Consider the following 23,480-nt stretch of genomic DNA (forward strand, 5'->3'; position numbering starts at 1 on the left):
CTTACTTGAAACTCCATTAATTCCCTGTACTTTAGGTGTCATCTTCAGTATTGACCTGGAGAATTTTCAGCAAGTGATCTTTTCCACCATTGTTTTCTTTTGTATTGTCCTGGGGAATTTTCACCAAGTGATCTTTTTCACCATTGTTTTCTTTTGTATTGTCCTGGGGAATTTTCTCCAAGTCATCTTTTTCACCATTGTCTGTTTCTTTCTCTAGTGGCTTTGCACTCTCATTAGCTACATCACAAATAAACTTATCATGTAGTGTAATTTCAAAGGCTTTAAAATACACCACACAACTATATATGACTTGTTTCAAACGTCTTTCTTTCATTCTTAAATTGTATATCCTGTCAAACATTATTATATAAACTGGGATAGATGCTGTAATACATAAAACTTACAAATCTTTATGAAATATATTACATAAAACTCACAAGTAAATCCAATAGAGTAGATGAAAACTAAATTACCTGGAAGTGAACCATTTCCAACAAGTTGAACCTCAATATTATTGCATCCTTGGCCATTCCCTTGATTTACCACATTATTCTGAACAAAAGTTGAGTAAGAGCCCCTATTATCATCCACTTGATTATGCGTTGAACCGTAGCAGTTGACTGGATATGGATATGTAGGGGTAAAATATGGTACCACAGGCTGTGGGGGAACATATAGATTTGTACCCAAACTAGTCCAATTAGTAGGTACCATAGTATGATTGTGGCAATAATAAGGGGAAAAAATCCCATTATTATTACAATCATAAAATTGCCACATTCCATAGCCAGAATTTGTAGGGTAAAAATTATGATAATAACTACTATTCACAACTCTCCGTTCCCTTGGCTCTGCTTTTTTGACCTCAACATATTTATTTATCAACCAGTGAAGTTTCTCTTGCAATACATGTGTTACAGATTCTTCTGAATCATAAGTAACAAACCCAAATCCTCGGGGCGTTTTGGTTTCTTTATCTGAGATAAGGTTAACTTGTTCAATTGTTCCAAATTTTTCAAAAGACGTTTTAAAATCTTCTTCCAATAAATTCATAGGCAATCCACCAACAAAAATCTTTCTTCTGTTACTTTTGCTATTGCTATTTTGTCTTTCAAAATGTGGGCATTCTGAACCAAGTTGGCATTGACCGCTTGCACCTTTAGGTATCGCCAATTTAACATCAACCTATAATAATAATCATCAAACACAAAGCATTCATGGTCGCTCAACTAATATAGTTATACACAAACTTTTTCATAATAACAACAACAAACATGCCTGAGATCTTGAGTGTAAGGAGAATAGGAGATGTTACGAATAGTTAATTCTGATAGATTAAAAAATAAACCAAAATAGTATAAGAAAAGAAATATACAAAATTGATTAAAAATTAACTTCTTATATCTTTTCATTGATTAATAGTTTTACTTATTAAATTCTTAATTTTGTGAATTTTAGCTCGGCTTGAACAAGCTAACCGATTTGTGGGGCTTGAGAAATATGGAAAGGGTCAGCCCGTGGGCCAAATAAAAATTAAAAATAAAATAAAGTATTAAAAATAACAAGAGTCTAAACTCAAAATCTGTTAAAAGTTTGGAATATTACAATTTAAATACAAATTATGTTTATAAAATATGTACTACATAAAATAAAAACTCCCTAAAATTTCTAGGGAATCACTAAATAGGTCGTATCCTATGGAATATTGTCATAGTTTTTGTGTTTTATTATGATCATTGGAAAACAATTAGGTTAATATTTCTATTTAGAAATTCATGTTTTTACTTGAAATCAAACTTAATAAATATCTTTGATTAACAGGCCGTAACACTAACACCATATATTATTGTCTTGTCGATATTTATGATAATATTTTTAAATTATAATTTAATTTAAAAGATTATAAAAAATATATTTTTAAGAAAAGAGGGCTAGCCACGTAGCCCACGTACTTGTGGGCTGGGCCAACCATTTTCTGGTCTACACCAAAAATGGGCTAACCCGACCTGAGTCGTAAAATTTCAAAATCTGTATAGATTAACCCGAATGAGATGGGTCAGCCCAGATTAACTGGTCTACTTTTCACGCACGCACTCGATCAAAAAAGGTTTTTAATTGCTATTTGGCCGTCAGGCCTTTTTTATGTAATAATTTTTTTGGTAAGGTTTTCTTACAATGCTATAAATAAAAAAAAAACCTTTGAAATTAAAACTTTTTAACTTCCCTTTTTTCCTTACAACAAAGGGGATTTTGTATGCATAAGAATATTTTCTACATAGTACATGAACATAATTTAAGAGAATTGAATTCAAGTTTTAAGTTAGTTTTTGTTGATTTATTTTCAGATTGATTTGTATTAATTCATATTCATGATTGTTTTTCTTTTTTCAAGTTTGCAGATTTTTGCGGAATTGTTAATTATGCTAACGTTTCGAATTACTTAATTAGTCAAATCAGTCCAGAGAGAAACAGAGAAAAAAACGCGCTCTTGAACTATCGGAGTAGCTCTAAAATAGTCCCTGAATTTAATCTTTTAATTAAAATCGGATAACCAACCACCGTTAAGGCAATCGAAAGCTAAGGGCAATATTATTCAATATAGGTGTTTTGAAAAGCTAAAGTCTGTATTTGTATTAAAAAATACATAAAAATTCACGTGTTAATGCAGATTTTATTGTAAAACTTTTCTTTAAGAAAAACCAAGACAATTTTATGTACTGACATCACGTCACGGTAATTATGCATGATAAACTAAATTTGCAACACAGAAATACAACAAGTTACGTATCGTGATTTAAAATTATATTATGAGTTAATATAAGTTAAATTCGAGAGAAAAAAAAGAAGAGTTAGTACCGTTCTTCCAAGGATTATATGTTGCTGATGAAGAAGTTGATCGATAACAGAAGAATCGGCAAACGTAACAAAACCAAAGCCTTTTCCACAATTAGTCTCCCTAAATTTGATTACCTGTGACTTCACCACTTCTCCATAACGACTAAAGTGTTGCGTAAGTATTTCTTCACTTGTCTCCACCGATATTCCGCCAACAAAAATTTTCCCTTGCACACAATTACTCTCCATTGATGGGAATGAGAAACAATTTCGAAACTAAAATTCAAAGAGTTTATGTACGGACAAATCATATATGAGGAAGAGAAAAAAAAGGAATTATGAAAGAGTCACAGTTCGATTGAAAGTGCCCTTAATTAATTTTATAATCTTAATATATTTGTGGGTTTTCTCCCGCTTATTTTGGGGCAATATCCCAATAAACCTGGGTAAAAAGGCGGGCTCCAAATCCCAATAAACCTAGGTAAAAAGGCGGCCTCCACTGATAAGAAAAGGAAAATTTTGTGTGTGTGTGTGTGTGTGTGTTTTTTTTTGAAAGAAGGCACGGCATCATAAAAAATGTTCTTTTAAAAAAAAATTATTAGTTAAATACAAACACTACATAAGTACTTTTTCGAGAAATAATTATGACTAAAATACTTTTTTCCAAATAAACAAATTTTAAAAGCTTAATCAAACAAATTATAAAGTTATATTTCAGTAAAATGTCTATTTATAAATATTTAACTAAAGGATCCTTCGATCATGTAGAATGAGTGGTTAGTTTTCCTATGAAATACCTGAACCAAATAAAGTGGGATGATACAAAATTTACCAAAACATAACCTTTGTGATTTTTCAGTACTAGATTCTGTAATATACTTTCAAATTTTGACATGGACTATTTACCTCTCATTCTCCTCATATATTAAAGGTTATGCGCACTATATAACATTTTGTTTGGTTTGGGAACAAGTTATTTCACAATTTTATCCCAACCCATCCTAAAATTAAAAGTTATCCCTTATTGCTCGTACCAATTGAGCCCTTAGTTACGACTTCCAGATTTACATACAACATATACAATTGGAAAACTAAACCAATATATGCATCTACTTCCCTTGGAAACTGGAATAGAGATGAAACACACATTGAAGGCAGTAGTTATGCAACAGGAACTTTGCAGCAAATATCAAAGATATCTTCCATAGGAGCATGGTCACCGGTCCCTTCATCCTTCCATGCGTACAACAACTGCTTCCCTTTGAACAGAAACATCCCTCCCTGATATCAACATACAAATGAATATTACTATATATCTCACACACGCCAAGGGCTCGAGAGAAATTATGATTATACAGGTGCTAAACGAGTGTGTTGGACTACATTTGGGTCAAAACAATATACGGGTTGGATCACAATCTGCTCAATAGTTTCTTGGGTCAAGACGAGCCCATTAATTTAGACTAAACAATAGTCATAACCCCAACCCGTCCAAGTCAAATTTATATGTTTCATTTGCTCATTTATAATTTGTTTAATTAGTAAATTAAACTAATAAAGCTTTATTCTTTTGTTTATCATATATCAAACTCAAAAAGGCTTGCTTTTCTATGTTAGATAAGCTTTTTTATGGGTCAATTTGTGCTTCATATGCAAGCCTAAATTGGTCCAATTTTTTACATGAGTTAACATGGGCTATGCCCAAAACGACCTGCCAACTAATATATATCCAGACTAACCCGCTCATGTCTGGATGAACCCACGGATGAACTGGATGGGTCATATTTTTATGGCCTAAACATGACACTCCTAGTTCATGAACAATAATGCAGCAGTAGAAGGAAGAACTTAAACCTGCTGCAAGACACCACTTCTGTCATCAGGGGTTGCTTCAATGGTGTAGTTCTTCGTAGCTTCCCGCAGTTCATTGAATCTAGAGAGCACTTTAGCCTGACAAGTAAAGGGAAAAAATAGTTAAAGATCAAGTCATTCTCATGGAGCAGAATGATCATTTTTATGAAGGGAAATTCCTTGAGATCATTACACTAGCTGGGTTGAAAAATGTGCGGCCAATGCCATAATACAGGCCTAGAACATCGTATGCCTGAGATACAAGGGAAGTGTCAAAATCGTCAAAGGCAAAATGAAGCATTCACATAGTTGTGGAGATAGACAGATACTATCCTTACGGTCCGGATCAGCATACAAGCAATCCAATGGAAATGGTAACTGGCCATAAATATGAAGCAAAAAAGAATCAGCTCAGGATCCTTAAAATATACAATCAAGTTGTTGAAAGCATGATAAGTTCACAGTTTAAATTAAGAAGTATGCCACAGTACTAAATAACTTTGGGTCACCTCAATGAATCACCATTATTGGTTATTTGACAAAACATAATGAAAACAAACAGTGCCCATAAATCATGAAGTCTAGTCATTGTGTTACTTAAGCACAATTTCTGAGATATACTTGCTAGTCCTCCTTATGTAATTCATTTCGTAGGGAAATCAACTTTCCCTTCTAGTCCAGATTCCGAGATAAACACCAATATTTGGAGACCTTACTTTATTCAACATCAAGGACATATCACAAATGAAAAATCACTATGTATGTTGTGGGACATCCGTTTATTTTCTTAAACAAACATAGCATGCAAAACAAGGATAAAGCAAAATGCCAGACACAGAACGAAAGAAGGATTCAAGTCCCTGGATTAATTCCCAACCCTTATTCTTCTTCTTTTTTAAAACTGAACCCTTATTCTTCTTAATATTGTATAAATTAGTTATTACCAAAACTCCAATTTTAATTGACGTTTTTCAGTAGCACATGTTTTTAACTCATAATATGTAGATATCAAACCTCCAATATTAGTCCACATTTGCAGCAACAGCAACAACAACAACAACAGTGCTCTTTGTTATCCGTGGTGTTGGGGCCAGCTTGTACGCACCTTAACATAAAAAGTTCTTGATATTCTTATTGGTAAAATCTGCAATAAGGTTAAAATACTCCTGGAAAAACAACAGGTTCAAAATCCACACTAATATGACTAAAAACTTATTCTCAAATCTCAACTAGTAGATATCACTTATATAGATCTTTTTCTTCCATTGTCGTCATATTCTTAGCTAAGTTTGCATTTGTTCCAAGAAATTATAGCTCTTTCGAGACAACTTATTTCCCCATGATTTTAGGTCCACCTCGTTCCCTTTTAACATCTTCTATCACCATAGTTTCACATCTACAAAACGATGCATACGTAGGTAGGTCGACTAAAGACATGACCAAACCATCTCAAGCAACCTTCTCTCGTTTTATCCTCAACTCGTGTTACTTGCACCTTTTGGAGATATGGTCATTTTTAATCTTATCTGATCTTGTATGACCACGTATCCATCTTAGCGTTCACATCTCTGGAACACTCATCTTTAGAACTTACCTTTCACTTTGGTAGACATCCTCCGATCACATCAAACCTTAGTAGTAGTTTTCCTTTTCAACAACAACACCAACATATCCAATGTAATTCGCAGGTGGGGTTAGAAAGGTAGAGTGTACGCAAATCTTACCCCTACTGGGCTGTTTTCGAAAGACCCTTGGCTCAGTAGTTTTCCTTTTCAACCATCTAATATTCTATGAGTAACGTTCATCTGCCATTCCATTCTCGTGAAACAACAAGCCTAGATACCTAAGTATTTGGCACCACAGTCTCATTTAGCCTCATCTCAACTTCGCTCTTCTCATACGGACTAAACTTGTCGTGCATGTATTCAGTCTTACTTCTATTCATCCTAAAACCCGTACTCTCTAACTGCTTCCTCATTGATCAAGCTTCTGGTTGACATCCCTGCTGGTTTCAGCAATTAACACTTTTGTCAGCAAATAGTACACCCCACAGAACCATCTTGTATTTTGTTGGTTAGCTAATTCATAACTAGGTAAACAAGTAGGGACTCAATATCAATCTCTGTTATAGACCCAATGTTATAGGAATTTTTTTTGTATCTCCTACTACTATTTCACACTAGTAACAACTTCTTTATACATGTCCTTTATGGCATTAAGATATTTAATATGGACTAATTTCTTTTCCATCACCCACCAAATGACCAAAGGACCTTTCATGGTACTTTATCATATGTTTTCTCTCGATGACACCATGTTTAGATCTTTCCTCTCTTCACGATAAATTTTGATCAATCTTCTTAGCAGGAATATAGCCTTTGTTGTAGATCTACCATGCATAAATCCATATTGGTTCTCTGTTTAGGACATACTAACTCTATATTTAAGTAACAAAATCAAGCAAACTTCTTCCAAATCAGAATAGAGGCAGATTCAGACAAACAGTATCAAATTTCAACCGACGACATATAGTTCTATGCTTCCAAACTAAGGTCAGTCAAGAGTTAAGGCAAGTCACACACTATTTTCTTGCAGAAACCACATTTTGACATTTCTTGAATCAATTATGTGGTGTTTGTTTGTGGACTTGACTTGCAAATAAAGAGATTTAAGCTTGCATGTTAACTTTTATTCATGAAACTGAGAACGCAATTGTAACTTGAACTTGAATATATTTTTTCAAGTTGAAGGCGTATTTCGAGTAAGTTTTCACAAATATTCAACTTCCACTCATGGATTTCAACTTTGAATGAAACAATTCAAACAAAACTTCAACTTTGAATTTGAATATGTTTCTGAAGGAACCTTAAGTTCATGGAGCCAAGTGAGCCAGAAGTTTGATATGACATGTAAGACCTTATCTAGCTTATTTGAAACACTAGAAATAATATGTCAAAGAACTAAATCATTCAAAGTAACAGCCAAGGTGAAATGAAGATACCCTTTCAGCAAGAATACGTGCTTTATTAGGAGCACCAATACCAACTGCAATTAGCTTTACACCAGCAGAATCAAATCTCTCCTTTGTCTCTTTGAGTGCTTTAGCAAGTTCCCAGCTAACAAACAGCAATGCATATCGAACGAGAATATCAAAAACAAAAATTGTAGATAAAACACCAAAACAAAAGGTCTTGCTAGAAAAGTGAGGTCATAATTTACCAGCAAGGACAGCCAAAATGCCTCAGAAGTGCAACAACAGCTACTCCCTGGTGAAGAAAACGACCCAATAACAAAATGTAATTATGTTACCAGAAAACGTCGGTCAGCCATTTGAAATTCATGAAACGGAGGTAGGTAAGGGTAACTACAGGATAACATAGGCTACAAGCCCCATTTTTCCATATAAACCATATATGCACCACCAAATTGTTTGCCTTAAGTTTCTAATCTTCCCTATCCCTATTTAGTAATTTTCCTTTTTTTTTCTTCTGTATTGTTTCAGTCAACCTGGGCATACCTTAAATTTAATGTACTAGTTATACTGTTAGCTTTTTATTATTATTTATTTTTTAATGACCATGGTGTCCGCACTACCTTTAGCACACCTCAACTAATTCCACGAGATACATGTCACCTCCCACCAGCACTAGGTATTAGGTAACTCTGACCATCTAGGCTAGTACAAATGAGAAGAACCACCTAGTATTTTTGTTTCAATTGAGATTTGAACCTGCGACATCAAGGCTCTCAACCACTTCATTAGCACTAGTTGTATTGTTATAGTAAGAAAGGATTTCTCTTTACAGTTTGTCTGGGTAATTGTTAATTATTGTTTCATAATGTATCATATTGTGTTATATTGTATCGTACTGTATTGTTTAAATGAATGTAGCGTTTGAATAGATTGTATTATTCTCCGTCATTACATAATGCCACACATCCATACTTTAAACAATAAACCTACTAGAAAAGTAGGGTACGTGGTAGAGCTACTGTGAAAAAGATAGGGTAAAAGATAAAATATAATTATTAAATAATTTAAATAAAGACAAAATGAGAATAAAATATTAAGGTAATGATGCGATCACACCAAATCGATCATTACATAAAATATGGGTCTTTTCGTTGTTTCGTAAGGATGGATTTAAATCAAAAGATACAATAGATTTTAAGTAATAATCAAAACAAACATTGTATTTAAACTAATAATACAGTACCATACAACGGGTAACAACCATCCAAACAAACAAGGTGTTAGCAATTCAAAAAAATCCCCAAAAATAGGAAATTGAGTTGTTAGAATTGTGAAATAGCAATACCTCATTTTGATCCCAAAGGTCCTCAAACTTGACGGACTGACCAGTAGCAGTGAAAATTGTAACATCTGCAAGTACATCACCAATGTCTTGAGGAAAAGCAGCGGTGGAAGCAGCAGCTTTAGGCAGGAAACTAGAAATTCGTTTTGGTGTAGTGGCGGGGAGAGAAATAGCAGAGGAAGGGAAAGGGTGAAGAAACTTGAAGGTGTTGGGAGTGGAAGAGAAGGAACAAAAAGAAGGAAATTTTGTAGTAAGTGTTAGGCTACTCTGCTGCAGAGATACCATGGTTGCAAGTTGCAATTGGGTTGAAATGAAAATTTGTGGAAGAAATATGTAGCAAAGAAAATTGGCAACTTCTTAGCCCATTTTTTCTAGCTAGAGTACTAGATCAAAATATAACCATCCATTTTTTATTTTCGTGGCTTTACTAAGTTTGGACTAGACTAAATTTATCATTCAAAAATCAAAACAGGATATTTCATTTATTTTATTTTTAAGGTGGAATTTATCTCGATGAACTAACAAATATAGCATTTAAAGGGTTGTCATCAAAATAAGTCATAAGAAAATACTATAAAGTATGAAAATTTGTAATTTAAAAGTATTTTTAACTACTTTTATTAGGCAAAATTAAATTCGTTGATTTTTGAGAACTTATGTTATGTGGTATAACTTGTGTTACTGAATTTATGAGGCATAGCTTGAGTCACTAAACTTATATTTTGGGCTTAATTTTTTTTTTTTTCTTTTTGCCTTCAAATATAATATGTGACACTACGCTTGTGCCTTGGAGTATTACATGTGTCTTAATGTAATCCTTTTGTCTTGAGGCATAACTTATACCACTGAATATATACCTTGTGAAAATTTTCTTTTGAGTTACAACTTTTTTTGTTTAGTTTTTTCGATGTCAGAGACATCTTCAATCATTAGTTTTACTTAAAGCTCTGAAGGGAAATAATTGAAGATCAATAATTTAAAGTAGTAAAAATTTAAAGACCATGTGATGGACCCAAAAAAGGAGACAAATTCATAAAAACATGTAGTTTAAGGTTTTTTTAAAAAAATTATTTAGTTTAAGGTTATATTTCAATGCACAAGGATAATATTCTTATAATATAACTTCGCGATCTCTCTTATTTTTTTAAAAATTTTTTTTTTTTTTAATTATTCATATCTAGGATACAATTCTTGTAATTGTGCCCATATTTGACTAGCAAAAGCAATTAACAGGATAGCGTAATTTAATTAGGTGAAGTAGGTAATTTTCAAAAATTAGGATTGTGTTGATTTAATGCGCCACTAGGTGAAATCAGTTCGTCGGCACTTGATTGCTTTCAAAAACAAGGATTGCAATCAACGCGCCACTAGGTGGAATCAGTTCGTCGGCATTGATTGCTACTTGATTACCTGTGTATTGCGTTAAACTTTTAGTTTTGCAAAGAGCGCAAGTGGGCAACGCTCTTTTAAAAACTTAATAACTGCAAAATCTCTCAAATTTCCACTTAATTCCGCAAATCTATAATCTAAATTCCTTGCTTTGTGGCAATCATTGGCCCGCTTCACTTATGCAATTGATGATAGTATTATAAAAAATTGTCAAGCAACTGAGGATAGACAGATGTAGAAAAAATGTAGCGATAAAGTACTAAAGTTAGAAGGTAACTGTGCTCCAATTAAAGCTCGTAACGGTATGAGCATGAGTATAAATGTGTAATGTTGGATTGAAGAAACAGCGCAAGGACTTAAAATAAGTATCTTATTAGTATTAAAATAACTATATAATGGAAAAGAAGTTAAATTTAAAGTTTCGAAAGATCATTAATAATAAAATTTTCGTAAGAAACGTATCAGATAAACAGAAGGTCAAAACGAAGTCACTATTCAACAGATTGATAAAGTTAACTGAAGTATACATTTCCCTCAATAATTTCTTACCAAAACCATGATCATAACCTAGAATATAAAAATCAAATACAACAACTAAAAGAGCATAGACAATACACTTGAGATACAATATACAATGCTAAAATTCATCATTCAACAACCCCTGATAAAATATTGCAACTTAAGTCATAACCAAAATCCAAGGACCATTCAGTATGTCCACACACAAAGTAAGACATAAGCTAACAACAACAGAGTACTTGCAACTCACACACCTATAAACTTCAAAACTCTGCTCCAAAACCTCCTCATTCATAAATTCAACATATATTCTCAAACGCTCCCACAACTTCTCCACAAAAGATCTAACACACTCAAAAACAACTCTCACACTCAAATCAAGAATATACCTTTTACTCATTGGCACAGTTAAAGCAGTACTAATAGGCACTTCATCATCCATTTCTGTACTTGTCAAAATTTGATAAGAAGTTTTGACAAATGTTTCTGTTGCACCATTACATATGGTCACCAGCATTTCTCTCATTTTCGCTTCATTCTTTGGATTTGTCAAACCAGAAAAGATTTCATTGTAAGTGTTGATATTCATTGTTTTGTCTAGATAAACAGTAACAGCAGTGCTCACAAATACTTGTACACAATTCCCTATCAAAGTATCAACATATTCAGGAACAGAGTAACCCTGTTTAACAGAACAAAATGTAAGTACCAAATTCCTGGTGAAATTCCCAACAATTACAGAAGCAAAACCACATCCTGCATCAGAAAACAGTTTATTTAAAACCTGATCGAACAAATCAGAATCTAATTCCTCTGTTTCTTGATTACAATAACCTCGAAGAATTCCGATAGTTAAAGCACTAGTGACCTTAACAATAGACTCTGAAAACTCAGCTGAATTAGTAATCTTGGAAATTTGCTTCAAACTTTTTGGAATTTCATCAGAATTTGATAACATAAACTCCTTTAGATCTTTAGAGAAAATCCCAATTATATCAGCAGAATCAGACACCATTTCAGCTAAAGAAACAACTGAACCAAGAAACTTCAACAATCTTTTCCTCTTTTTAACCATAGATGGTGAGTAATAAGCTTTATATGCACCAAAACCAGTGATTCCAAGAGCTCCCAAAGCAACAAGCAAGTTCTTGTTTTTTTGAGTATACCCCATACCCGTTTTTATTTGTTTCATATCCATACAATTCAGAGCAAAATCTCCTTAATTCTCAAGACTCAAAAGGGGTTTGAGAAACAGATTGAATAGAACTTGCTTAATGTAGAAGAATATGAACGGATTTTATTTTTTTTCCCTTTTTGGGGTCACAGAAGCTAATCCGGTAGAAATTATACATGTACTATGAATCTTTTGATAAGAACGACTTAGATTAGGACAACTGGTTTCACTTTCAGCTTGCAGGTGTCCACATTTTTGTGAGCTAAAAAAAATATTTCAAAAAGAATGATCTTCTTTGTCTGTTTCAAAAAAAAAATTTTTTTTTTTGGTAACATTTTAATTTCAGCTTTTCACGTGGCATGTTTAAAGCCACAAAATTGAAGAGCAATTTAGTACATTTGACATAACTTTAATTTAGTACCACAAGATTCAAAAGTCTTCTTTATTTTCTAAAACTTTGTGCCAAGTCAAATCAGATCACTCTTTGTGAAACGAAGGAAGTAATATTTTTGCTCTGAATTTATGTGATATACTCCTCCCGATCATTTTTCTTTTTATACGCATATTAAGAAATCATAAATAAGAGGATAATTTTATCGATTAAGCCCTTAAGAACTTCTTTGAAACTTTACAAACGAACACTTTCAAAAATAATTAATTACAAAGATAATATGAAAAATGTTTTTTTTATTTAGTCGGTGATCAACTACAAAGACAATTATATTTAGTATAGTGATCAATTAATATGGGACAGAGAGAGATAGTAATTTAATTTGGTAAAGAAAAGTTTAAAAAATAAAATTATAATCTAAAATAAGTTATAAATATTTGAGCAAATATTATCTCTTATTTATGAAAATAGATTTATTTTGATCTTTTAAATATAATTTTGAGCATAATTAATTTCTTTTACTAAAGTGGAGCATTTTTTAATATATTTTGAAGGATCAAAATAAACACATTCTCATATATATAAAAGATAACTTAGCCCAAAATAAACCTACTCTCAAATTTAAAATAAGTTTTTTTTAAAAATAAACTACAAAAAATAATGTTACGTAAATCAAAGAAATATTTGGTTGATATTAATTGGAGGATGATTTCTTCTTAACAATTTCCTCAGTGATTGATATTTAAATTAAAAGCTACCTAAATTTAAAATATGTTATTTTGCTTCTCCTTCACGCGAGAGAGAATTACAAAGCGTAAACTATAATTTATACACGTTTTTCGTTTGACCATAGATTATCAAATTTAAAAAATTAAATTTTTTAAGTTGTGTTTTTTAAAATAATTATTTTTTTAGTTGCTTTTGAACATGAATGTCCATACATTTTATAAATGAAAATAAAATTTCTCCCAAAAATTGTTCGATAGGTTTTTGAAGACAATTTTTTACCACTAATCTAGTAAATAACGAGAAAATGAGCTCCAATGCACTTGTAGATAAGCTGAGAGTATATCAAGTACGTACAATTGAATTTAGAGTAGGTTCAATTAAATTCACTATTTTTCGTATTCGAACTATAATTTATTGAATTTAAATTTTAAATTCCCCTTTTGAGCTAAGGTATTAGAGAATTGTGCTTGTATCCATAGAAGTACTCAGTGTGTCGGGGCTCAAAAGAAGAGAGGAACACCACGCGAAAGAAGAAGGCGATTGAGGTAAGCCTAGTGAAGTTGTACCGCATGCTCCAAAAGTAGTACTATTCGATTCAATATGTTTTTCGCCTGCTTCAATAATTGACTCATTAGAAACCTCGTCATTTGATATCAACATTGAGGAGCAAGGAGGAAGAAACTCTCTCCATTGCCCACCAATATTACTCTTACTTGATAATGAATAAGTTGGTGAAAGATCAAGAGGGGGAGGAGGAGGAGGAAAGAGCTAGTAATGTTTCATTTAATATGTAAATTAATTTTTTAGATCTGATCATACAATTCAAACACGATATTATACGTCTAGTTAGCTAGCTAGTGTTCAATTTTCACTAGAACTACTCATTATAAAAAGAGTAAATTAATTAAGGGATGCATGTAATGTAATGGTGTGTGCTTATTGCTTAAGATAAAGTTTTAACTGAGATGATCACACAATTCAATTCAATATATATCAGCAACCTCTCGTGAATGTCCGGGGTTGGAGGTGGAATTGGAGTGAGATTGAAACTCGGGTGCAGCAGTTAACATTTGGACAACTTGTCTGAAATTAACAACTTCAACCCTATAGATTTTAGGGGGAATTGGTGGCGATGGAGCGATGGGCTTCTTGTTGATTGATCTTGATGAAAGGCTGCGAACTCTATGGAGAGAAGAAAGATATGGCTTTTCTTTCGTTTCTTCGTGTTGATCATGACCAGCAAAAGAACTTGAAGAACTAGAGAAGGAAGAAGAAAATATTTTACTTGAATATGATTCCATTTTTGAGTTATCAAAGTATAAACTTGTTAAGTAGAATTTGTATTGTTAATTTTGATGAGGCCTTGTATATATAGTGATTAGTGAAGGTGGCTAACAAAGTTGGGGGATTTTGTAAGGACAAAATATAAATTGTGGTGGTAGTAATAGAAATTAAGAAGGTTGTGAAGAAGATATTTAATGAAAAATGAAGGGAGGATGTAATGTGAAGTTTGTCTTGAGCGTCGGCTATATATATGGATGGATGAAGCTGATCAACAATAAATCCAATATTAATGTCCACTGCTCAATTTTGACCTAATTAATAAATTGCTCTCTTTTTTCTTGTTTCTAGTAACTTTCTTTGTTTCAAAATAAGGGATGTTTTGGTTATAGTAAAATAAATGAAAAAGAAAGGAATATGACCTTTATATCTTAGCGAAAAATATTTTTTGATTTTTTTATGAAAATAAAAGTTCAAGTGTTTAAAAAATGAAACATTTTTATTTATTGTGAAATAAGATTGGAAAGAGGGACCTCTTGCGTCTCATTATCATCGCTCACTCGGTTATAATTATCACTTTAAGAAATAATCGTTAAAGAGATTGGCCAATTATACAACCCGAACTAAATTCGTGCGACTCAATTCATTTTCTTTCCTAAATTTTATATATAAATTCCCACTCGATCAACCAAATGTACAATCTAATTCAATTTTTTTCTCGAATTTTATTTAAAAATTCTCACGTTATTTGTTGTTACCATTAAAAATATACTTTACATGTTATTTCTTACAAAATTATTATTATAAGTATCTTAGTAATACAAACTAACCACAGATAAATAGTATTACAAGATTTTAAGAAGGAACTGATTTTATTTTTTCAAAAGTATCCTTATTTACATAATCAACAATAATGGAGTATTTTTCTTTTATTATTGTTCGGAGTAAGATAGTTCCTTATTTTTTTTAAGAATAAATGATTTTTTAAAAAGATTTGTCCAATTTATATACTTCTTTCGTTAACTTTTACTTGTTATAATTTGATTTAATGCATTTATTAAGAAAATAATTAAATGATATAAATATTTTATCAAACTATTTTCTATTAAATGATGTCTTAAATAGTGATTTGCAAAATAAATATCTAATGCTGAGGATAAAACATAAAAAAAAATTAGTATCTTTTTTTGATAAATTAAATAAAAATAAAAATTTATTTTAAAAATAAATAACAAAGAGGGTAGAGGGAAGGTAAAAAAACAAACGCCATTTATTTTTGGGAGTAATGAAGTAACCTTTCTTTAATGCTTGATGACTACCTGAGGACTTATCTCAGTTACACGTGCAGCCTTGGAGTTATTTAGTGGCGGCGCCGATCTTCTCTCTCCTTCGACTGATCCTTCACTGGTGAATAATTTTAGCTAGAGATGTATAAAGAAAATCAGCATACCGGACTAAATTGATAATTTGGGGGGTGGGGGGAATCAATAAATACAAATTTGATTTGATATTTTTAGTTTATGTTATAATAATTTTGACGTAATAAAATAAAAGTTTGATTGATCATCCGCAAATTAGAGCACACTATTTTGTAATTTATCTTATTCAATTTTCTGATGAGCATTTTATATATTTTTACGTGTGTGGCTCTATTATTAGTACATTGCTTGTTAATTAAAAGTTTAAAAATATTATGAATGGACAAATAAAAATGAATTGAAAAAATATAACAAACTTTAATTATGTGCAATCTTGCAAAAGTAACGTCAAACAGTCTATTCAAACCTTCATTTATAAAACTCCATATCCAGACCATCTCCAACCCATCTCTATTTTACTCTCCATTCTCTATATTTGGAGAGTAAAATAGAGAATGGGTTTTCCAATCACTCTCTATTTCACTCTCTATTCTTCAATTATAGAGAGGTGAATAGTAGTTCTCCAAATTTGGAGAACTACTATTCACCTCTCTATTTTACTTTTTGATTATTATAATATTATTTCTATTATATTACTATCATTTGTAATTATTTTCTAATGTAACATAACATTTAAAAATATATTATCAACAAGTTATTACTTCCGCCCAAATTAATAATTTTTCTATTTTATTTTTTAAAAGAAATGATCACTTTAAATATGTAATTTAAAGTTATTTTAATATTATTGATATTATATAAGATTATTAATTATGTCTCTAATATTTGTAATTATTTTCTAAGTAATATAACATCTAAAACATTATTGATAAGTATACTACTTCCATCCCGAATTAACAATTTTTCTAATTTAATTTTTAATATTTTTTTTGTCATTTAAATATGTAATTTAGATTATAATTATTTTTCATTACGAAGGATGCACAAAAATTACATGATAATTCAAACAATCTACTTTTATGTTATAATGATAAATTATTAAACTACACTTTTTAAAGAGCATGCAAATATTTGATGCAATAGTTNGGATTTTGTAAGGACAAAATATAAATTGTGGTGGTAGTAATAGAAATTAAGAAGGTTGTGAAGAAGATATTTAATGAAAAACGAAAGGAGGATGTAATGTGAAGTTTGTCTTGAGCGTCGGCTATATATATGGATGGATGAAGCTGATCAACAATAAATCCAATAGTAATGTCCACTGCTCAATTTTGACCTAATTAATAAATTGCTCTCTTTTTTCTTGTTTCTAGTTACTTTCTTTGTTTCAAAATAAGGGATTTTTTGGTTATAGTAAAAATAAATGAAAAAGTAAGGAATATGACCTCTATATTTTAGCGAATTTTTTTTTTTTGATTTTTTTATGAAAATAAAAGTTCAAGTGTTTAAAAAATGAAACATTTTTATTTATTGTGAAATAAGATTGGAAAGAGGGACCTCTTGCGTCTCATTATCATCGCTCACTCGGCTATAATTATCACTTTAACAAATAATCGTTAAAGAGATTAGCCAATTATACAATCCGAACTGAATTCGTGCGACTCAATTCATTTTCTTTCCCAAATTTTATATATAAATTCCCACTCGATCAACCAAATGTACAATCTAATTCAGTTTTTTCCTCGAATTTTATTTTAAAATTCTCACGTTATTTGTTGTTACCATTAAAAATATACTTTACATGTTATTTCTTACAAAATTCTACAAAATTATTATTATAAGTATCTTAGTAATACAAACTAACCACAGATAAATAATATTACAAGATTTTAAGAAGGAACTGATTTTATTTTTTCAGAAGTATCCTTATTTACATAATCAACAATAATGGAGTATTTTTCTTTTATTATTGTTCGGAGTAAGATAGTTCCTTATTTTTTTTAAGAATAAATGATTTTTTAAAAAGATTTGTCCAATTTATATACTTCTTTCGTTAACTTTTACTTGTTATAATTTGATTTAATGCATTTATTAAGAAAATAATTAAATAATATAAATATTTTATCAAACTATTTTCTATTAAATGATATCTTAAAAAGTAATTTGCAAAATAAATATCTAATGCTAAGGATAAAACATAAAAAAAAACTAGTATCTTTTTTTGATAAATTAAAAATAACAAATAAAAATAAAAAATTATTTTAAAATAAATACTCCCTCTGTCCCAATTTATATGACTCACTTTCCTTTTTAGTCAGTCCCAAAAAGAATAACACATTTTTATATTTAGTAACAATTTAACTATAAAATGTCTATTTTACCCTTAATGAAATGATTTACAGCCACACAAATTTCTATCATTTATTTTGGACCATAAGTTTTAAAAGTCTTTCTTTCTTTCTTAAACTTCATGCCGAGTCAAATTACATCACATAAAATGGGACGGAGGGAGTAACAAAGAGGGTAGAGGGAAGGTAAAAAAACAAACGCCATTTATTTTTGGGAGTAATGAAGTAACCTTTCTTTAATGCTTGATGACTACCTGAGGACTTATCTCAGTTACACGTGCAGCCTTGGAGTTATTTAGTGGCGGCGCCGATCTTCTCTCTCCTTCGACTGATCCTTCACTGGTGAATAATTTTAGCTAGAGATGTATAAAGAAAATCAGCATACCGGATTAGAGCCTGTTTGGATGGGCTTTTAAGCTGGTTAAATTGGCTTAAAAGTCAATTTTTGATTTATTAGAGTGTTTGGCAATTATCAAAGTGACCTATTTTAAGTAAAAAATGACTTATTTTAAGCCAAAAGATAAAAGCTAGGGGAGGGGAGCTTCTTTTTTTTTTAAACTTAAAAGCCCTTTTATGTTGACCAAGTATATTACCTTTTTGCCCTTAATTCGTTTATACAATTTCCAAATTGCCCATATTGAATTATTATTATTATTTTATTTTTTTAATTAATATATTTTTTTATTATTATTATTATCATTATTATTATTATTATTTTATTATTATCATTATTATTATTATTATTATTTTATTATCATTATTATTTTTTAAATTATTATTATTATGTTATTATTATTATTTTATTATTATTATTATTTTATTATATTATTATTATTATTATTATTATTATTATTATTATTATTCCTCTTATAAATAATTTGTGGTGGTAAAGAAATATGTGAATGATAGGAAAATATTATTACTTATGGATGTAAAATATAAATTAATTTTGTTTTAATTTTTTTTAAAGTATAAAAACCTTAAATTAATCAACTTTTCATCATGTTAACAACTTAAAGGGTATTTCAGATATTTTGATAAAAAAAAAGTGTTTACCAGCACTTATTTGCCAAACACATCAACAACTTTTTTTTCAACTGTAACACTTTTATCCAAACACATAACTACTTATTTTAAAAATAAGTTCCAGCACTTTGAAAAGTTACTTTTTTATACAAATTTGATTTGATATTTTTAGTTTATGTTATAATAAAATAAAAGTTGGATTGATCATCCGCAAATTAGAGCACACTATTTTGTAATTTATCTTATTCAATTTTCTGATGAGCATTTTATATATTTTTACGTGTGTGGCTCTATTATTAGTACATTGCTTGTTAATTAAAAGTTTAAAAATATTATGAATGGACAAATAAAAATGAATTGAAAAAATATAACAAACTTTAATTATGTGCAATCATGCAAAAGTAACGTCAAACGGTCTATTCAAACCTTCATTTATAAAACTTCATATTCAATCTTATTTGAAAAATTCAATCAAGCAGAGTCATAATCTTTGAGAAAGACAGTAGACGGGATTCTTCTAGAACATAATTAATAATCCTCTATTTCTATTTACTTATCTATTTTCAACTTGATATACTTATTAATTGTCATGAACTCATGACATAGTGAATTTGTTTTGAAATTAATTTACCTATTAGAGATATTTTACTTCTTTTCAAGAACATCTCTAAATGAATTGAGGGACAAGTCCAAACAATATTTACCGAGTATAAAGGGGTATAGAGAGTATCTTGAATTGTTGGGTGACGCCAAGTTAATTTGATGCTCATATTATCAGTGTCTTTTGAAATTTTACATGTATATTCACATGATACTCCTCTGTTATATTTTACTTGTCAAATTTGACTTAACACACATATTAAGAAACTATTGATGGTTAATAATAAATTTATCATTTTACTGTTATAAATTGATAGATTCGGAAATATCTTTACTTACTATTTCCTCTCTGTTTTTATTTATATGTCATCCTTTCTAAGAATATAGATAGTCTTTAAGTATGTGTCATCTCATAAAATCATGCATAAATGACATTATTTTTCCCCCTATTTTACCCTTGAGAGTTATTAACCTTGAAAATAAATATTTGACCAACATAGAAAAACTAAATAAATAGTTTATGTCCATTGCTCAAATAAATTAATTCATGTTCATTTATTGAAAACTTGTCTTCAAGAGAATGCTAAATAAGAGTATAATGATAAACCTACCTGATTTCTTAAGGAGCGTGAAATCTAAAATGGTGACATATAAATAGGAACGGATGGAGTATATTTTTCAAACACATTAACTTAATATTAATAAATTAAGGATATTTGAGTATAGATTAAAAAAAATCTCAAAAATAACACGTAAAAAGAGAAAAATTGAACAAATAAAAGGTGACAGAAAGAGAGAAATTAATTTAGTGTTTGTCTAACTTATTCATTGCCTTCATTTATATGTCATACCCAATTAACACTACAACAATTGATAACTAATTGAAACAATAGTGTAAATTGAAAAATAAAAAACATTTGTATCAAATGATTTTTTCCTATAATAAAAATACGCATAGTTTGAAATAAATTCAATTTATCAAAACAATCAATATTTGAGACAGGTAGTACCATTCTTGGGTTTACGTAGCCAGGAACTACATATTATCAACACTTGCAATCACTTCTGGTATTAATACGTTAATTACTCTGTCTATTTGTGTTATTTTTTACTTTTTGATATTAAAGTTATGTAAATTTTGGTAACATTTTAAAGTAATTCTATGTTTTTTCATGCCATTGATATGACAACTTAATTTTTCATACAAAATTTAAAAATCTAGAGCTAATCTCAAAATATTTAACTAATCTAATGCAACACAAATGATTGGTTAAAATAATTTTTGGGAACTAAAAAGTACCAGATAAATAGATAAATTGATACTGCGAGAGTATAACACCTAATATGTCTTAAATATCGTGACGTCTTGGGAGTAGTAATCTGTTTCTTGTTATGAACATTTAATTAGGGGTGTGTATCGGATGCTTTGGTTTTCTATTATAGATTTAGTTAATTGATTTGTTTTTTAAACATGTTAAGTTAAGAATGATAAAGATATTTTTTATCGATTTTTGATTTAGTTCGACTTTCGACTTAACAAATAAGAAAATATTTATAAAATAAATATATAATTTCTTCAATTATTTGACGCAACAGGATAATAATGTAACTTTAAATAATGCTCACAAAATAAAAACTAAAAAAACTACACATGAAATTAAGAACTATACAAGTGCAACACAAATAAAAGAACAACGACAATAATGTGAATTAAAGACTAAAGAGCAAGGTAATCATCAATAAAGTAACGCTATTATTATTTAATATTTATGTAATGGTAAAGTAGTAAATTACTATAGTTTTATGGGTTATCGATTTATTTAATAACTTATATTTAAAAATTAAAACCAAACTAATAATTCAATAATTTTTTTTTATAAACCATTAAAACCTGTTAACTCAATATCAATAAACTAATAATATTTTTTCGTCGATTTATTAATCTATTCGATTTTACAGACCCAACATTTAATGATCAAAATGTATTGCTTGCCAATAATTTGGAATTCAACTAAGTAGTACAATTACGAACAAGAGTTTTGGTCTTCGAATAACAAACTCACTTGTAATAATTCAAAACAAAGACCAACTAGTCATATGCCCAACTTGTTGAAAAGTCTCGAATCTTTCAAGGTTCATTATTGAAAGTCATACTACTACATTATTTTGTTTTGACTATGAAGCACCTACGTATCACTCTTATGTTTATTTTTATTTATTTATTATATTAAAAATAATTATTTATTAAGTATACAAATTTAAGAGATAATTTATTATTTAGTTTTTAATTGTCCTTATTAAATTTTCAAGACGGTGAAGTTATTATATTCAAAGGTTAAGACTTGATATAATAAAATTGTCATTCTATTTATTATAAAAATAAAAATATTTTTTAAGTTTTGTCTGATTTAATTTTCTTGATTCTTTTTCTCTAATCCTATTTACCTTCTTTTTTTAATTTTTAATTTGGAAAGACATATAAAAAGTTAAGGTAAAGTTTAATTCTTTTTACCTATACTTTTTCCATTTGAAAATTACTCATTTTTATTATTAAAGACATAATCACACTGTTGAGTGAAGTGGATTTGCTTTAAAACAACAAATTAATTAGATATTAATGCATCAAGGTGGAGGCATAGTCGGTTTAATTGAGAAAATCGTAGATATTGGTGCTCATGGACAATCCAACAATATTTTTTTGCAACAGAATACAATATAGTATTTGAATTTTTTATGAATTAATTACGAACAAATATAATTAAAATGTTAATGCTACTATAATTGATCCAAATTTTAGAATCTTAAGCAATTTGGTCCACAACAATTGCCTCTTCTTTTTCTCTTGTTTTTTTTTTTTTTACCATCGTCCTTTTTTCTTTTTCTTTTTTTTTGGTTTTTTAGAGAGGCCCCACCACCATGGAGCTATAGATCCCACAACAGGTTACAAGCTTAAAATGAATTTAAATTTTTAAACCTAAAGTATTTTGGAGTTGTTTTGAATTAGATTTGAACTAAATTTCAGATTTGACTTTTAGAATTTGTTAATTATTTGTGTTGGTTCAATAGATTTTAAACATTAAGAGGAGTGCAAAATTTAAATTTGAAATAGAATTGAGTTAAATTTCAAAAAAGACGTTAGAAAAAAAGACGAAGTAAGTTTTTGTATAATAATGTATATGATTTATAAAAAAAAGGAATTGACATGTATATATAATCCATAAATTAAATTCGCATATTTTAACCAAATATATACTTAGCAAATAAAAAGAGATTTTTAGGAGATAACAATTGATAAACATAACATACAACTATATTAATCTAGATAAATAGAGGGATTGAAAAGTGGTAGAGAAAATTTAGGCGAGAGAGAATATGAAATACATATAAAAAAATATAGAGAGATAAAAAAGATAAAAAAATACTACTTAAGAAGAGAAGGAAAAAATAAAGAAAATATTTCTCAACCCGACAATTCAATGCCAAAATGAATATAAAAATATTGTCAAAAAATAAAAGTGAGGTATTTACTTCCAATTAAGTCTATATGTATTTTATAATTTTGTATAATATTTATATAATAGTGTATATGGTGCACACAAATTTCAAATTTCTTATTTATTTGATTAGCGAATGCAATTATTTTCTATCAACCGGGAAAATGTGTAATTTGCCCTATTGCTCAAAATTTCTGTTTCTACCGTT

At 29.5% G+C, this 23,480-nt stretch overlaps 3 protein-coding genes across 3 annotated transcripts; all 3 read right to left on the reverse strand.

The window, feature by feature from the left end:
* Positions 1 to 10: 10 nt before the first annotated feature.
* On the reverse strand, positions 11 to 3,100 carry LOC125848912 (RNA-binding protein 1-like). The gene is made up of 3 exons (XM_049528876.1): positions 2,857 to 3,100; positions 474 to 1,185; positions 11 to 237 (listed from the first exon to the last, which is right to left on the reverse strand). The coding sequence occupies exons 1-3, from the start codon at positions 3,082 to 3,084 to the stop codon at positions 32 to 34; spliced, it is 1,146 nt and encodes a 381-aa protein (XP_049384833.1). The 5' UTR covers positions 3,085 to 3,100; the 3' UTR covers positions 11 to 31.
* A 510-nt stretch (positions 3,101 to 3,610) lies between these two features.
* Positions 3,611 to 9,379, reverse strand: LOC125849138 (uncharacterized). The gene is made up of 7 exons (XM_049529161.1): positions 9,006 to 9,379; positions 7,906 to 7,952; positions 7,688 to 7,802; positions 5,019 to 5,064; positions 4,880 to 4,938; positions 4,690 to 4,785; positions 3,611 to 4,116 (listed from the first exon to the last, which is right to left on the reverse strand). Exons 1-7 carry the CDS (start codon positions 9,285 to 9,287, stop codon positions 3,997 to 3,999), a joined length of 765 nt encoding a protein of 254 aa, XP_049385118.1. The 5' UTR covers positions 9,288 to 9,379; the 3' UTR covers positions 3,611 to 3,996.
* A 1,505-nt stretch (positions 9,380 to 10,884) lies between these two features.
* On the reverse strand, positions 10,885 to 14,505 carry LOC125847192 (protein PHLOEM PROTEIN 2-LIKE A10-like). The gene is made up of 3 exons (XM_049526866.1): positions 14,206 to 14,505; positions 13,771 to 13,972; positions 10,885 to 12,128 (listed from the first exon to the last, which is right to left on the reverse strand). The coding sequence occupies exons 1-3, from the start codon at positions 14,503 to 14,505 to the stop codon at positions 11,071 to 11,073; spliced, it is 1,560 nt and encodes a 519-aa protein (XP_049382823.1). The 3' UTR covers positions 10,885 to 11,070.
* Positions 14,506 to 23,480: the final 8,975 nt, after the last annotated feature.

The sequence above is a fragment of the Solanum stenotomum genome, chromosome 12, assembly GCF_019186545.1.
Source record: "Solanum stenotomum isolate F172 chromosome 12, ASM1918654v1, whole genome shotgun sequence".
NCBI lineage: Eukaryota > Viridiplantae > Streptophyta > Magnoliopsida > Solanales > Solanaceae > Solanum > Solanum stenotomum.

Coding starts and splice junctions, on each gene's coding strand:
- LOC125848912 (XM_049528876.1), bottom strand. CDS start 3,084: ATGGAGAGTAATTGTGTGCAAGGGAAAATTTTTGTTGGCGGAATATCG. Junction 1,186..2,856: donor ATATAATCCTTGGAAGAACG/GTACTAACTCTT, acceptor TTATTATTATAG/GTTGATGTTAAATTGGCGAT. Junction 238..473: donor TGGAAATGGTTCACTTCCAG/GTAATTTAGTTT, acceptor TTTGTGATGTAG/CTAATGAGAGTGCAAAGCCA.
- LOC125849138 (XM_049529161.1), bottom strand. CDS start 9,287: ATGGTATCTCTGCAGCAGAGTAGCCTAACACTTACTACAAAATTTCCT. Junction 7,953..9,005: donor ACCTTTGGGATCAAAATGAG/GTATTGCTATTT, acceptor TTTCTTCACCAG/GGAGTAGCTGTTGTTGCACT. Junction 7,803..7,905: donor CATTTTGGCTGTCCTTGCTG/GTAAATTATGAC, acceptor GCTGTTTGTTAG/CTGGGAACTTGCTAAAGCAC.
- LOC125847192 (XM_049526866.1), bottom strand. CDS start 14,505: ATGGAATCATATTCAAGTAAAATATTTTCTTCTTCCTTCTCTAGTTCT. Junction 13,973..14,205: donor ACCCCGGACATTCACGAGAG/GTTGCTGATATA, acceptor AAACATTACTAG/CTCTTTCCTCCTCCTCCTCC. Junction 12,129..13,770: donor TACTACTTTTGGAGCATGCG/GTACAACTTCAC, acceptor TTGAGAATTAAG/GAGATTTTGCTCTGAATTGT.